At 42.3% G+C, this 16077-nt stretch overlaps 1 protein-coding gene across 2 annotated transcripts; it reads left to right on the top strand.

Annotated features, from left to right (window-relative positions):
* Positions 1-4310: 4310 nt before the first annotated feature.
* On the top strand, positions 4311-16060 carry LOC5513227 (chordin). Of its 2 annotated transcripts, XM_001633498.3 has the most exons (20): positions 4314-4691; positions 5115-5215; positions 5680-5803; positions 6601-6721; positions 7018-7111; positions 7404-7545; positions 7849-7980; positions 8092-8343; positions 8871-8977; positions 9510-9626; positions 9792-9948; positions 10939-11180; positions 11774-12046; positions 12369-12465; positions 12660-12820; positions 13184-13286; positions 14286-14324; positions 14442-14539; positions 15171-15267; positions 15411-16060. In XM_001633498.3, the coding sequence occupies exons 1-20, from the start codon at positions 4583-4585 to the stop codon at positions 15413-15415; spliced, it is 2571 nt and encodes an 856-aa protein (XP_001633548.2). In that variant the 5' UTR covers positions 4314-4582; the 3' UTR covers positions 15416-16060. The 2 variants fall into 2 exon arrangements, with proteins under 2 accessions (XP_032238675.2, XP_001633548.2); XM_032382784.2 differs by lacking the exon at positions 15411-16060 and having other exon boundaries at positions 4311-4691; positions 15171-15363.
* Positions 16061-16077: the final 17 nt, after the last annotated feature.

The raw sequence follows: 16077 nt of genomic DNA, 5'->3' as shown, positions 1-16077 counted from the left end.
GAGGAATCAGCCAACAACAACAAAATCCCTAAGATTGCAAGTGTCCTTCTTATATTTTTTTATATTTTAATAAAATATCATAGATCTATACATTGCCACCATAAAAGTAAATATAAAAAAATGACATTTGAAATGTACAACTATTGACAAGATACTGCAAATGGCTACTCCATTTGGCTGCCTGCCTCTTCTGGTTAGGCTTCAAACAAGACAAAGCTTGTAATGAAATAAACAAAGTATAAAAAGAGACATTGCCCTTATTCCACATCCACTGGTTACTTTTATTAATTGTGGATACCCATCAAATTTAAAAATGATACTGGTGTTGAAAACTAATGTACCTATCAATATTAAGCCAGTAGGGATGGGGGAGGTGTGGAAAGGCATTGGGATTTGACATTTTAGTATTTTTTTTAAATTAAAATTTAGTACCCTTGGTCCAAATTTTGGAGTCAAATCTATATTTTTACCCCAGGCTACATTATTGTGAACAGAAATCCCTTTGCCAAGGGCGTATGGCATTAAAAACATAGAGATACACTGAAGATAGACTGCAAAGATTCTAATATCTGAGAAATTAATATTATAATGTTATGAGAATAACAAATAATTTTATCAAGCATCTGCAGTGTGAACCACACAAAACCAAAACATGCAAGCCGTGGGTACATGAGTGGGCACTATATCAATAGATCACTCAGGATCAGGTAAAAGAGGAGTTAAATAACCCTATCACTCGCAAGCTTGGGATGAACATGAACATCAAAATCCCTAGCTATGGGCCAGTTTAACGTTCAAACCCCCACCCCTTGCCACACCACCACCACACCCCCCTGACACCGCCACCGCCCCACTGCCACCACCCCCCCACTGCCACCACCACCCTATCGGCTTAACATTTTTGAAGGTGGTTAGTATGAAACAGGAGAGTGCAAAAGAAATAGCTCTGTTTGGGAAGCAACAAAAATAAGGGAAAGTGCTTTGTAATGAGAATTATATAATAACATCGCTACGAAGTACGATGATAGAAAATTCATTGTAAATAGGAATAAAATTGAAAACCAATTTTTTTTTTTTCTAAAATATGAATGTAAGCTTATTTGGAGCAACGCCCGTGAATCAAAGATGAACAGGTGCCAAATAAAATAATTGAATTGAATTGAAATTGATAGGTGCATAAGCAACATTGCCCAACATTAGCAGTGGCTGGGTTATGGGAACATGCAAACAAATGTTGTTGTCTTTCCACTTTTACACAAAATGGGCAAAATTATCCCAGCTTTCCACAATGACATGATAAACTTCATTCCAGACATGCCAAATCAGCTTTTATGACATTTACCCAGATTACGCATTCCAGAACATACGGCCAGCGATAATACAGCTCGCTTATGCGGAAAATTAGGATAGATATACGTAAACTAGCCTTGAAATTATCATCCTACCTTACGTTAGGAGATGGTGCACATTTCATGTTTGTTGCAATGGAAGGCAGAAGTCTTGGAAAAGTTTCGTTGTGCGAGAATTACCCAGGATGCAGTGCGCATTTTAGTCATTGATGAAAAAACAGGAAGCCTAAGTTATCGATGGGTCTGAATGGTAAGCCTGTGTGTACCCGGTTTCAAAATTATTCTTATTTTGTTTACATGGAACAAAACAATACACATACAATAGTTATAAATGGGCACTCTAAATAGGGTTGAAATGAAAAAATGGATTGAAATATTGGATAAACTTGAGTGCGGTAAAGCACACAGAGAGCTGAGAGAACCGTGTACAAAAAGACTCGGGACGCAATAAACCCTCTGGCACTGACCACTCCCAGTGACAGTGCTTTGTAATCGAGGGCCGTATGTTAGAAAACTTTATATTCGGTTAAATATGTTGCCCTTGATAAACAAAGATTAAACTGGTTTGGCGAGGAATTCGCAAGTGCTATGCTGGAAATGATATCAAATTTTTAGAATAGAAAAAAAAATGATACGGCTTGCGCGCAAAAATCAGTGAGCCAAAATATCTAAACAGACAAAAACATAGATATGCTGCTTTAAATTAATGTTTATGAATTACGGATTGTTACGACTTAAAACTGATTGTAAAAATGGTAGCAAAATATTCCGGTAAAAAACTCGCAAACACTTTTAGAAGGTTATTAGCTATCACGGTGACGGTGTTTCGACGAGTTTTGGAGAATGCCGCTTAAATATGGCGCGTACGCAGGATTTTCTGAGGGTGGGGGTACACAGTCATAAATATCCATATCAAACATATTCCCCAAGGATAGTGTCTTTCGTTTGCATTGCCTTATATGGTCATTGATGCCCATATTTAGAAGAGCTAAAGTTTTCCCGCTCCCTGATCTCCAGAAATTATGGTGAAAAATGCTGATTCCTGTCAATTTGAGACTCGTGGTTAAATTTTCATCTCACTAATCTTGAAAAGCCCTTAGACCCAGGCCTCCCAGAGATTGACCGAGCGGGTTTGAAGGTCACCCAAATATTGATATGCATATGAAAAATAGATAGTTTTACGACGGCCCTTCGATAAGGGACGGACCGTAAGATAAGTGAAGTGCATGTTTCTTTAATTGTTGTACGCATTTTTCTTTCTGTCTGGTCTGGAATGCATGCATTTTTTTCCAGGCTTTTCATCGTGTATGAATTGTTTTTGTTCTTTGTCATTACGCACCCACCCACCCTGAGCGGGCACCCTGTGTACCCCGTTGACGGTGTGAACATGCACCAAATGCAAAATGAGGAGATGAGTCTCAATTGAAAGTCATGGTGTGTTTTCAAAAGTGTTTTGGTTTTGATTGGTTTTTCGTAGATCTGCACATCGAACATGGTCAGCGGGTTTCCGAATTTTGAGATCGGAGCAACAGCCCATGTTCGGATACTCGCGTGGAACAGATTGAAGCGCGCTGCACGTTGAAATTCGCCAGTTGACGGTGTGAAAATGCTCCAAATGCAAAATGAGGAGATGAGTCTCCGTTCAATAGAAAGTCATGGTGTGTTTTCAAAGTTTTTTTTTGTTTTGACCTCGTTGATGTGGTTTCGTGATTGAAGTTGGTCGATCGACAAGATCGAGTCCCCAGCCTTTCCTATTGATAGAAACACGCCACTCTTTTGGTGGGCTTCAAACTCGCTATATGACTTTTCTATTTGGAAATCCGGAAACAAGAAAAAAGAAAGACTAAAACATGATATTTTAAGCTGTGTTCTTTTACTATTTTTTAAGATAAATATGTTTTTCATGAACATCGATTTCCTCCGAAATTTCCTCCAAAACTCGACGAAAGCCCGCCATATTTACGTTGAATTTCAAAAGGCTGGCTACTTAACCCTCGCGCTAACAATCCTTATCTCAAGCAGACCGAACCCTGCGGTTTCAACACATAAAGAAAAAACAGTCGGTCTCAAAACAATAGCAAAGCCAGACCGCGAGACGCCAATCAGGGACAGGATCAGGACACGTATTTTAAAGTTTTGAGGTCTTTGGTCAGCAAGCACGATAGAACCAACTTATGAAACTATGCTAAAGATGTTCTAAATTAAGACATGGACTAAGCTGGACTTTGATATTCTGCTTTGCTAGGATTTGGTTTCCGGAAAAAAAACGGTCACATACAAATCCCTCTGGGACGTACCCATTGAAGTCGTACCCGTGTAATTGCAACCCAAACAAACTCGTTAGATTTGACAAAAGGAATCAATGTCAAATTAGCTAATATTTACCTCACACGGGGTATTAGCAGGATATGAAATGGCAGCGATATAAACACAATCCTATAAATAAAGCTCTCCTTAAAACTTGTCATAACGGTACTAAAACCAGAATACAAATAATATTTCAACAAACACGTATTTAAACGCACAACGCAATTTAGATATACATCAAATGGTCAACAAATATACTTTGAGACAACGCACACCAAACTAGTGCGCCGCACACTAGGAGTCTTGAAACAAATTGATGTACAGCTCTTAACTCTTTGAAAACAAAGAGAGTGCAAGTGACGACCGCTTCACGCTAAACGGGTGATGACGCATAGGAGGAACCTTCTTTTTCAGCCCCCCACCAAGCTTTTGTTTCTTTACATAAGAACAGCGATGTTTAAACAAGCTTTTGTCAGCAGTTATTATCTCTTTACAAGAACTTCTAGGAGTCATTGAAATCCATAAGAGCGAGAACGATTACACTTGAAGACAATACATTTAATTGCATCTCGAGCTGTACTCGAATTAATTAATCTAATTAGCCAACTTCAGACTTTCTATTTGATCAGCCAGTAACGAAATGGTTCTAGAAACTGTCAGAAATCATACGTTGGCAATTCTCGGGATTTCAGGAATTGGAAGGGAGGCTATGAGATGGTCGGATCTTCGGACAGGCGCAGAACCACTCATTGGCTAATCTAGATTGCGAAGAATGGGCAACGCAGAGGGGGGTCCTGTTTGGAGATAGCCAATAACAAACAATATACACCTCCTTATATAGCGCAAACCTCCCCGCGCTTATCAATAGGCGAACGTCGTCCAGAAGAGACATTCACTCTCGTCAAAGTCTGAAAGCGCCTAACAACATGTTGGCCAAATTCTTTGTTTTCGTCACACTCCCTTCTTGTATCTACACAAGATTCGTCTTGCGACCTATCGGAATCGAGTTCAAATCGCAAGGGTCTCGCAAAGATGGTGAGTGGATCCACTAGAAAATACGCAGAATCGCTGAATTCCTGCATGTTTGAAGCAAAACCTCCTTAGCGAATGTTCTCATGTTCTCCCTAAGATGATGTCGCTTGCTAAGCAGTTAATGATAAAAAAAAAGAATAGCTCCTTTAAGCTAGGCACTTTGACAATATGTCGAGCTGCTAAAAAATGTATGTGCTTATGGGGCTAGACCTGTTAGAAACTCTTCTACGGCTTTTATACATGAATAGCAAGACTAAATCCAGCCGTACATACGTGAGTTTCCACTCGCTTCACATGCCTCTTGTTGTGTACTTAACCGCGAGAAGCGGGAATCCAGGATTGCACAACAGGCTACCCAAGTTGCTAGAAACACAAACGTTAATTAAAGGATCATTCGAAAACGATGCTTAATGTTTTATTTTTCAGGGTGCAGTTTTCGACTACGCCACTACAAGATAGGAGATACATGGCACCCCGAGTTGTACCCTTTCGGTATTCAGCGCTGTGTCCTCTGCTCATGCATCAAGGTAAAAAAGATTTTGGCTCGCCTTCTCTCGTGAAAAATCGTTTCGTGCATTAGGGAAAAGTGGTCAGCAGGTTAATGTTACGCTTAGCTTTCCTCTCCTGTGTTTTGTGAAGAACGCATTGGGATCGTTATCACTGCGTTTAGGTGAGCCAAAAATATATATATATGAAAAAAAAAAGATCCTACGGTTCCCACGGAGAGGAGTTGATTGGCTTTGTTTTATCTGCATCAAAACTACTTCAAGCCTAAGAGAAGTATTTACTTAGCGCTTGCCAGGTTGTCGCTATAAACCAAAGGCGCTGTAGTGCCAGGACTGAAAGGTCAGAGCAACTCTTGAATGGATGGAGATAAACCCGGAGATAAATCTCTCTAGTATGATTCATTCTTTCGGCAGATTTCGAGCAGAACGCTGCGGTATTGTTAATCCCCAAATATCTTCAAAGCAAAATGTTGTTCTTGTTGTAGGACTCTAAAAGACAAGGTAGTTATGGCAAGCTTGCATGTCAAAGTACGAGGCACCGCTGTCCAAGATCAGCATGTACCAACCCGATATACAAACCCAATCAGTGCTGCCCAACATGCCCACCAGGTGAGCCCGCGAAACTACTAATAACTCAATGAAAACAGAAAACCTAAAAAATAAAACTGCGGACAATTAGTTTGCTCTTAAATCAACATAATGACGAGCATCAGGGCGCGCCTACGCCCTTGTAGTGTTATAATTAGACTTGTTATTCTTGAGTAGAAAATTGCTCAGATTTGAAAAACTACCATATCTGCCAATATATTCAGGCTAAACCGACACGATTTGGGTTATCTGTGCATGGGATATGACAGTATTCCCATCAAAAACATTTATGCACTCTTATTTATCCCAAGCCAACCGCTCATTCAACAGGAAATAACATATAAAGGAAGTAGAAAATACTTCGTCAAAACAACCCAATGTCGTGATTATGGAGTGACTGTATTACGTTCAAATCCAAACAAATTTTGCGTTCAAATTTCAGTCCTATTCATCGCCAATTCATTGCCAATGCAACAATGCATTACTTCTGTGATGGTGACAATATCACAACGTTCTGTTTTCTGTCTTCCTCAAATGAATCAAAGACACACGTACTTTTTGTAGAGATGAACTGAGGTGATTTTTCGGACGGGGTTAAGAGTAGATGAGAGCTCCTTAACTCTTATGACCGCTTGACAGGGCACAAGCACGCACTCTCATCGACTGTGAACATGCATTGATTTTGATGATGAGATAATAATTGAATGATTCTATTTTCCTCATTTTATTAAGATTATAGGTCTATCAATTCCTTTAAAACGTTTAGTCGCACTTGCAGAGTTGAAATAGATAAATATTTGCTTTTCACTCATTTTCAGAGTTTGTCTCACTGATGCACGAAAGCAGATCAACGGCCTCGTCTGCACGGCCTGCTGGCATTGCGCGCGCACACTTTACACTAGTGAAGACCGCTTTACACATCTCGATACGCTATGAAGGGTAGGTCAAACAGTGATCAGAGATTAGCCCTCCTTACCCATAATGCATTGTGTTATCATTTACTACATTACTAAGATCACACAAAAAACCTTCACAAGTCTTCCCTGTTTGTATATCAAAGGTTTCTAAGTATATTATGTTTTAAATGGTCACAAATGCAATGCATTCTGAGTAGATAAGGCGGTGGTAGCCCTAAACAGGAACCCACGAGGGAATTCGTTATATACTTTGTATATGCACAGAGAAATACACCATTCCATGTTATGTCATCATCAAATATACCTTCCTGTTTTCAGGGATCAAAAGCCAAAACTGTTGACGCTACTCGGCCCAAAGGGAAACATACTCCAAGAGTTAAACGTCAACAGACGAGCGATGAACGGAACAAAGGTTAGTTATCATCTGATGATGTTTTACATAAGCAATGTCGTCAAAACTAGCTCTCAGCCGATCAAATGTATAGTGTGCAAGAACTCAGATACTCGTGCTACATATGCACGTGTTTTTCTACGGCAATGCTTTTTTTAAATTCATTTTGTTTCTTTTGTTTACCTAGAAGACAGAGTCGTGTAAGTGGGGGTGTGAGAAGGAGGGACACTGGTCTTCTTGCATCTGCTTAATTAAAGCAATGTGTGCCTCCTTTAAAAGCACCGACTAACTGTTTTGATAATTTGTTCATTAGATATGTTTCCTGTGGTCGAATATGGATAGCACACAGATTGCACATCTGAATGACGGGAAGGTTACAGCTACTCTAAGATTCCGGCGCAGATTCCTTGGAATGCTAACAGGAGAAGTCAAACCGCACAAGGATTACTCAGAAGGTGGGCTTGCTTTAGCAGCAGCACAACAACAAATAACACAAAAGTGGGAATAACAATAATCAATAACTAAATAAACGATAATAAACAGGAGATGTCCCCAGGTAAAAAGTTACCCTACGAGGGTATACCGCTGCACCGCGCGCGCCGGCGTAGGTCACGAAGACCATTAGATCTCTGGAGTCAACCTTGAAAAAATGCGATAACATTTAGCAAGCAAAGAAGCAGCACAACAATGATCTTATCACTAATATACCTATTATGCGATTACTTCTTTTAATAAAAGAATGTTCTCTCCTAATTCAGAGGCATTCGAAAGCCTTCTGCAAGCGGACGACAAGAGCAATGCTCACATGGGTGCGCTGACGTCGTTCACTCTCTCTCGGAAAGGGAAGACACTGCACATAAAGATACACAACAGCCCTTTTACACACGTGGGTAAGTGCCCATGCGTTATTCTAGGCTAAAGTACGAGAGAGTACGGTCTCTGTAGCCTCTGACTTTTCCACTGAACTGCATCTGATGACCCTTCTTACTTCATGCTTGTAGATAGCAAAGCCGTGAGTGCAACACTTCAGTTCACTAAAACGACCGTGAATGGCCCTGCTCAGGTCTTTCAAACAGTATCTGTGACGTCATTGCAAGAAAATGGCGGCCAAGCAAAGGCCACGTGGGAAAACCCCAGCGACCATAATCTCAAGCTGCTGGCGCGAGGATTGCTGACCGTGACCTTGCTGGTGACAGCGGGCGGCAATTCAGTTGGCATGAGTGGCCCCATAGTAGTCAAGTCGTCTTGCAATAGTAAGTTTAAAAATAACACTGTCCCGGGGTGGGGGTGACCTCCATACAAACAGAGGGGGATGGGGGGGGGGGGGGGCGAGTCGTAAGCGAAATCAAGTGTTACCATAAGGCTTGACACTTTGGGTATATTCAAGAGTAATCCTTACCCCTAAAAGATAGCACAGTGGGTGTGGTCGAAGCAGCCTTTATTCCGGAACTGCGGTACTTTGGACGCCACAATCGAGCACATCCTAACTACATTTCCTAACTACATTTATGTCCAGGTGCTATTTAGTATGTGATGATCCACTAGCTGGTGAGGCCCCCCCTAAGAGATAGTGAAAGTAGTAAAATTTTGACCACCCCCCTAAAGGGATAGCTGCTAGTACAATTTTATATCCTAAAAGATAGGGCATTCACCCCCGTCACCCCCACCCCCGGGACACTGTTAAGCTCCTTCACTGCTGTACCCATGTATGTCATGATGATCTTCTCTAAAAAGTGATAAGTTTGAGATTCTCATCGTTAACTTTGGTCTCTTTCTAAAGCGATCTATGCAGCCTTGGCGGGACGAGAAGGAGCCAGGCCCACGATCACTGGCGCAAGCGGTTACATTTCTTTTGACGTCACAAGCGAAGGGAAAGTTAATTATAAGGTCAGTAACCGGAAATTGTCTTTGAGTGAGAGAGAATTTGCACTGATGCATATGGTTGTGACAACATTGTTGCGTGACTCGAGGATTCAGAACATTTCTTTTCCGGCCTCGAACGAGAGACTGCAATTCCCGGGGGGTTCTTCAGGGTAAAAGTGATAGTGATGCTTGTCGTTAAATTCGAAAAATACCCCTAAAAAATACCCGCACACCAAAACTTGCTACCCTAAAAAATACCCCAGAGGCCCTAAAAAATACCAATTCTAAAAGAAAAGCCTATTTTTTCTCGGATACCCCCTGAAAATTTGGCCCCCTTAAAAAATACGACGAGCATCCCTATCAGGTCGACATGGGCCCCCACGGCATGGCACCCCCCCGGGCCGCAATTACGCTGGACCTCTGAGCATAGGCTGTATAGTAAACTGTATATTTATCTGTAGGTGATTCTATCGGGTCTTATGAGCTTTGTAGTAAACTGTATGTTTATGTATGGTTTACGATCACGACAATTTGGGCATTTTGTATTTATCTGTAGGTGATTCTATCGGGTCTGATGCAGCCCGTCAGTGAAATCAACCTGGAGATGAGCCGTAAGCGAGTGGTGAAACGCATCTCGCGCGCAATCAACCCAACAAGTGACAGTACCGCAGAGGTCAGTACGGTGCATTCGGTTTAGGAAAAAAAAACAAATGACAAAAAAAGGTAACATGGAATGAGAGGGCATGGGCACCACACACTAACAGTCAAAGGCATGAACTATGGCCACCACCGTAAGGTCAGAGTTCGTTGCTAATTTCGGTGTTTTTCCGCTGTCCAGGTAACTGGCGTGTGGGCTCGCCCCTCAGCCGCGGCAATCTGCGCGTTATTCAACAGCGCCATTACTGTCGTCGTACGTACTGCACTCTATAACCGCGGGGAGCTCAGAGGGTTTGTGCGCCAACTGCCATACGGAGGGCCACACCTGACCTACCACGGTAAGACGTTAAAGACATATCAAACATATTCCCCACGGATAGTGTCCTTCGTATGCATTACCTTATATGGGCATTGATGCCCATATTTAGAAGAGCTAAAGTTTTCCCGCTCCCTGATATCCAGAAAACATGGTGAAAAATGCTGATTCCTGTCAATTTGAGACTCGAGGCAAAAATGTGTCAAAAAAAAATTTATCGCTTGGTGAATCTTTATCACACAAGCCTTGAAAAGCCCTTAGACCCAGGCCTCCAAGAGATTGGCCGAGCGAGTTTTAAGGTCACCCAAATATTGATATGGAACTTAGCTGGATAATAACATAGTCCAGGTAAGTTTCCTGCTGCTGCACTAATTATCGCGCTTTCGCGTTTTTTTCAGGCGCATACCCAGGGCTTGCCTAGGGAGGGGGATGGGTAGGGGTGCGCACGGTAGCACCCCATTATTTCAGACGTGTACCCAGGGCTTGCCTAGGGGGGATGGGTAGGGGTGCGCACGGTAGCACCCCATTATTTCAGACGTGTACCCAGGGTTTGCCTAGGGGGGGTGGGTAGGGGTGCGCACGGTAGCACCCCGTTATTACAGGCGCGTACCCAGGGTTCGCCTAGGGGTAGGGGGGGGGGGGGGGGGGGGTAGGGGTGCGCACGGTAGCACCCCGTTATTACAGGCGCGTACCCAGGATTTGCCTAGGGGAGGGGGGGTAGGGGTGCGCACGGTAGTACCCCGTTATTCAAGACGCGTTCCCAGAGTTTGCTGAGGAGAGTAGCACAGTCATGGGTATCTTAGGAAAAGGATAGTATTTGTCATTTTTAGGTTGCCAAGATTTGGGGGTAGGGGAATTCTGCCTAGGTACGCGCCTGATTTTTTACAATAAGAGTAACTTTAATTTGGCGACCATCAGAGTGATATTTAACTTGAGCAAGGAGCAAAAAACACCTTGCGTCTGATCATTGAAATAATAAATAATAGCAAAAAAATTTTGAACCCGTACACAGAAACCCCACGCCTTCTATCCGGCAATGCTGTGGTTCCCAGTTCTCAGACCGGGGCTTCTGGTTTGGCCTGGTTCTCATTGGATCGTCAGTGCAATCTATACTATCACTTGCTACTAATCGGCGTTCAGCGCGAAGGGAAAAATTCGGTTACCGCTGACCTGGAGGGTTTCGCTATCGCAGGCGAAGAGCCACTCACTTACGAGAAACAAAAGCATGCTCTTTCAACATTCGACAGCGACATGGTGGGTATGCGATATCGTATAATATCGTGAGACTGCGAGTATTAATAACAAAAAGGGCCGTGGGTGTGGCGTCCTGGCGAGGATGTAGAGAGCGCTCTTTTTTACCTTCCCTTACTAACCAGTGATCCCTTACTAACCATTGATCCCTTACTAACCATTGATCCCTTACTAACCAGTGATCCCTTACTAACCATTGATCCCTTACTAACCAGTGATCCCTTACTAACCATTGATCCCTTACTAACCATTGATCCCTTACTAACCATTGATCCCGTGTTTCCCGAATTTGTTGTCCCTCCCCGGTGTGACCACTATTTCCTAAAAGACATCCTTTGTAGGTTTATTGGAAAATCAAGGGGCTTAAAAAATAAAAATATGGAAGAAATCAAGCACTCCACCAATAAATTTAACAACAATAACGATATAATTATCATAATATTTTTTGTAACAATAATGATTATAATAATAACAATTTTCATAAACAATAATAACAACAATAATATCGACAGAAAATTTTAATAATACTGGATTCAACAGTTTAGATGACTTCGAAGCCTCCACTAAGAGCGAGACGAATTCTTATCTTTTTTTAGATCTCGGGCTCAATCCGTGACCTAAGCACTGACTTCATCTACAACACACTTCAAGGCAAAGTCTACGTACAAGTGAGCAGCACTGATAACCCGCACGGCGAGCTGCGCACGCAGCTACTTGTATCTGACGGCGAGCAGTGTCGCCAGAAACTACCGCCACAGAAAACAGACTTTACGATAGAGGGCTCGTGCGTGGAGAATGGGGAGCGGTACTTTAACGGCGAAGTGTGGTCACCTAGCCATGATCCTATCTGTACCACGTGCTCTTGTAAGGTATGACAGAGTGAACATAGGGCTATGATTACGTATTGCACGGCACGTTGTCATTCGTGGCAATAAGGTATATGTATGTGCAACACGAGGTCATGTGATTTACAACACGTGATCAAGTACTGATGGAGAGACACGGGGTCATGTCCGTGAAGGCCTAAACTAGGAGACATGTGTGCGACATCTAGCGCGCGATTTGTCTCCTAGTTTAGCCAGGCTTTAGAGGGGTGATCTATGTTATTGAATGAACGATCTAGCGTTCATGTATTTCTGCAGTATAATAACCCGAGACACTCGTTGTACGTAATGCAACCTCTTTTTGTAGGACGCGACAGTCAGCTGCTTCCCTGTGGTCTGTCTTCCATTGAATTGCAGTGAACAGCTGATCATGATGCCAGAAAGATGTTGTCCAGTGTGTCCAGGTAAACCATTGGCAGGCGCGTATACAGGGTGGTGCGCAGTGGTCACGTGACTCCCCCACCCCATGGCCACCAAAAAGGGGTCATTTCCTATTGAACGCTATTTAACTACCATCCTGATGAATGGGAAGGGGTTCAGCGTTGGGATTTAATGATTGCCACTAGCATACAACATTGACGTCAGTACCTATTTTTAGTCCTAGAAAGTGAAGCTATACGTACGTACGACGAAGGCTCAACACCGACCGACGCGGGCTGTTTTGTCGAGCAGGGCAAGAAGTTCTACCCAAGTGGTGCAGTCTGGCACCCATACGCCAGTCCATTCGGATACATGAAGTGCACGGTGTGCACCTGTAAGGTGGGTGCAGTAGCTGCTTTAAGAAGAAGCTACAGCTTGTTTTGAAGGGCGATAGCTAAAGGCTTAAATTTTCAAGCCTTGTAGTCATAGGTACAGGCTATGACTTATACACGGTTTTAGCCAGCTCTGTTAAAAGTACGGATATCAGTCGTAAAGGTCATTAGCTAGCTTGCAGCCAGTTTCGCTGATGAGTCACCTGGGGAATTTACTCAATCGTTGTTTTGCTGCAAGTCAGCTTACGATTTTATGCCGAGTCTACTTGGATATTTTGTTGAATCATCTCGGATATTAACACCTTAGGGTTTCAATGCCATCTTGACTAGTACACCTCTTTCTAATGCTGCTGTCGATGTTCTATTGAAGGCGGAAACTAACGAGATCACGTGGAACAATATCCAGTGTCCCCGCCTAGACTGCCCAAAGCCATTCAAGATGCACCCCTCGGATTGCTGCGCGCAGTGCCCAGGTGAGAATCGGCTGGACATATGTGTACCAGGGAAAATGCTATGGCAGAGAAATGGGCTCTCTCCTAAATTTATTATCCTCCTCCCCCCCTCCCCCGGTCGCGCTAACACAACAAGAAGCACACCTATATATTGTTTGTCGTGTTCGAGAGCGAACACCAAGAGGATAAAAAAAAACACACAAAAATCTACTTAAATACCTAATCTAAATACCTTGATAATACATACCGTCGAGAGAATATTTTTTCGTTTATTTTCAAAACACGAACAAAAAAACACACGATAAAACATGGATGAACTAAAGGGGATGGGGGAGGGGAGGGTAGTTGTCCTTTATACGAGCGCCCTAAAAAATGATCTGATGGAGCTTTGCTTCAAATAATAATGGGCACAGGCGCGGCCCCCCCCTCCCTCCCCCCCCCCAGCAACCGCTGATTACCTTATTACACTTTATTTTCGCGACGTCAAAATTTCGCGATTTTGAGAGGGCTATATTTGGCAATTCCTTTATTTTCGCGATTTTCGTAAAAAGCAGGTCACTTTATTGTCGAGATTTTGCGACTTGGAGACAATAAAATCAAGCAAAACAAATAAAATTAAAATGTGCTTTAGTTACAAAACTGTAACAAAAACATGAGTTGGCTAAATTTAGTTCCACAAAATTATATAAAAACAGTTCAGAATTGTCCATCTCAACCACTTACTGTACTATACGTACATTTAAATAAAGGTGTTTCTATAAAGCTTACACGGTTACATTTTTCGCCGAAAGGTTTTTGTGTTATCACTTAACTTTCGCGCATTCCAATGTTCGCGACACATTATTTACGCGTCACTTTATTTTCGCGAATTTTTTCAAATTCTTGAAATTAAGGCGAGGTGAAAATAAAGTGTAATAAGGTACGTGCCTGGAGCAGGTATGATTGATGACCGGGTGAAAGAAGGAAAATCTAATAGAGTTTTAATAACAATAAACCCTTGAATTGTTCTTTTTTTTTTAGTTGAAGACGCGAAAAAAGCAATTGAGCCACCATCAAAAGGTACCAGTTATAATAACACAAGTGGAATGGTTAGGGCCTGTATTTGAGTCATATGTTTTGCCAAGTGACAGGTCTCTTTGTTTTATGACTGACGTTTAATGGGCCATGTTTCCACAGTTTGCAAATTCGGACAAAACACATATCCCAACAACGCACGCTGGACGCCGTACCTCCCGCCATTCGGAGTCATCAAGTGTGTCACGTGTCAATGCCAGGTAAGATGGGTTCCCTGTGGTGTAACGGATTTGGAGGGTGGCTGATGGCTTGGCACGTGCCAATGCCAATTTGGGTTCCCTGTGGTGTTACGGATTAGGAGGGTGGTTGATGGCTTGGCAAGGGTCAATGCCAAGTTGGGTTTCCTTTGGTGTTACGGATTGGGTGGTTGATGGCTTGGCACGGGTCAATGCCAAGTCGGGTTTCCTGTGGTGTTACGGGTTAGTAGTGTGGTTGGTGTTGTTTTAAGTGTTGATGTTGGTCGCATTGCTTACATTTTGCGAGAATTTCGAGAGGTGCTTCAAGTACAAATGATGTACCTTCGTACCTGAAAGAAAAATGTTTTTCTTGTCGAGTCCTTTGCAATTCTATCCCAAAAACAACAATACGCCATGCAAATCTACCAAAATCACAGTTTCTGTTTGTTGCTAGTGGGTGAGCTCATTAATACCCCGAGATTAGGAAGATAAAACGATAGAACGAACGATATAATATCAAGAGCCGGGCGAGTAACAGTATAAATAAGTGCAGCTAAACGAGAAAGCGAAGCAAAATTTAAAATAATACTAAAACCGCGCATACATGAATAGTGTGACGACCAAATGAGATAACCATCTAATCCCCGTATTTCAGAATGGCAGGTCGTCGTGTTCAACAGTCACGTGTCCGGCAGGTCACTGCAAGACGAGCCTCGACAGCTTAAGCAAGAGCTGCTGTGTTCCTTGCTCGGGTGAGTCACCATGACAACATGGGTTGCCATGGCATGTTGCCATAGCTACACTACCATGGTTTCTATGCTGTCAGTCGGAATAAAAACCTTGCAAAACATTAGCAGTGTGGTCATGTGGAATGCATAATTTGATTGTTTTACAGGGTAAAGAACGTGAGACATCAGTGGGAGATGGAACAGTACTAAGGTTTTCAAGACTGTCCTAACCAAGGAGCCCCCCTCCCCTCCCCTCCCCCCCCCGCAACTTACAAAAGGAACCTTGATGTGTAGTTGGGTAGAATGGACGGTCTTCAACTTGAAAGAAGGCAAATACCAAAAGAATAGATTGTAGCTAGATTGTAGCTAGCTAGAGAGCAAAAGTGCATATAGAATAATATCAATTTACAACTCGACACAAGCTTCTGGAGAAGCTCATTGCTAATCGTTATTTGAAATACTCAGAACCTAGCCAGGCAACGAAACATGTTATCTAATAAGTGCCTGTTATGTGAATTATTATAAGTATCTCTACCACAATAATGTATTTAATTCTTAGACATGACAAAGCACAAAAGAAAAGGATTTTAAGGGATCTGTAAGTTGGTTTGCAGTCAGAAAAATTGTAACACATACTAGAATTATAACTAAAATTAAGTCAAAATGTGTTACTAAATAAAAAGAAAAAACTTCACCAAGATATCGACAAAAAAAATCAATTTGACGAGGCACAACTTAAGATGCTATACATAATGAACACTTTAATAATATTGTAGATAATGACAGGAATTTAATAATAAATTGAAGGCCATTTAAAGATGAGACTAGTTGTTG

This window comes from Nematostella vectensis, chromosome 3 (genome assembly GCF_932526225.1).
Source record: "Nematostella vectensis chromosome 3, jaNemVect1.1, whole genome shotgun sequence".
NCBI classification, from domain to species: Eukaryota; Metazoa; Cnidaria; class Anthozoa; order Actiniaria; family Edwardsiidae; genus Nematostella; species Nematostella vectensis.
The sequence above is the reverse complement of the archived record's forward strand: the minus strand, read 5'-3'. Positions and strand labels throughout refer to the sequence as shown.

Excerpts from the sequence above, each read along its gene's own strand:
- LOC5513227 (XM_032382784.2), top strand. The coding sequence starts at position 4,583 with ATGTTGGCCAAATTCTTTGTTTTCGTCACACTCCCTTCTTGTATCTAC. Across the intron at positions 9,627-9,791 it reads CAAGTGACAGTACCGCAGAG|GTAACTGGCGTGTGGGCTCG; the intron begins GTCAGTACGGTG and ends TCCGCTGTCCAG. Across the intron at positions 12,047-12,368 it reads GTACCACGTGCTCTTGTAAG|GACGCGACAGTCAGCTGCTT; the intron begins GTATGACAGAGT and ends CTCTTTTTGTAG.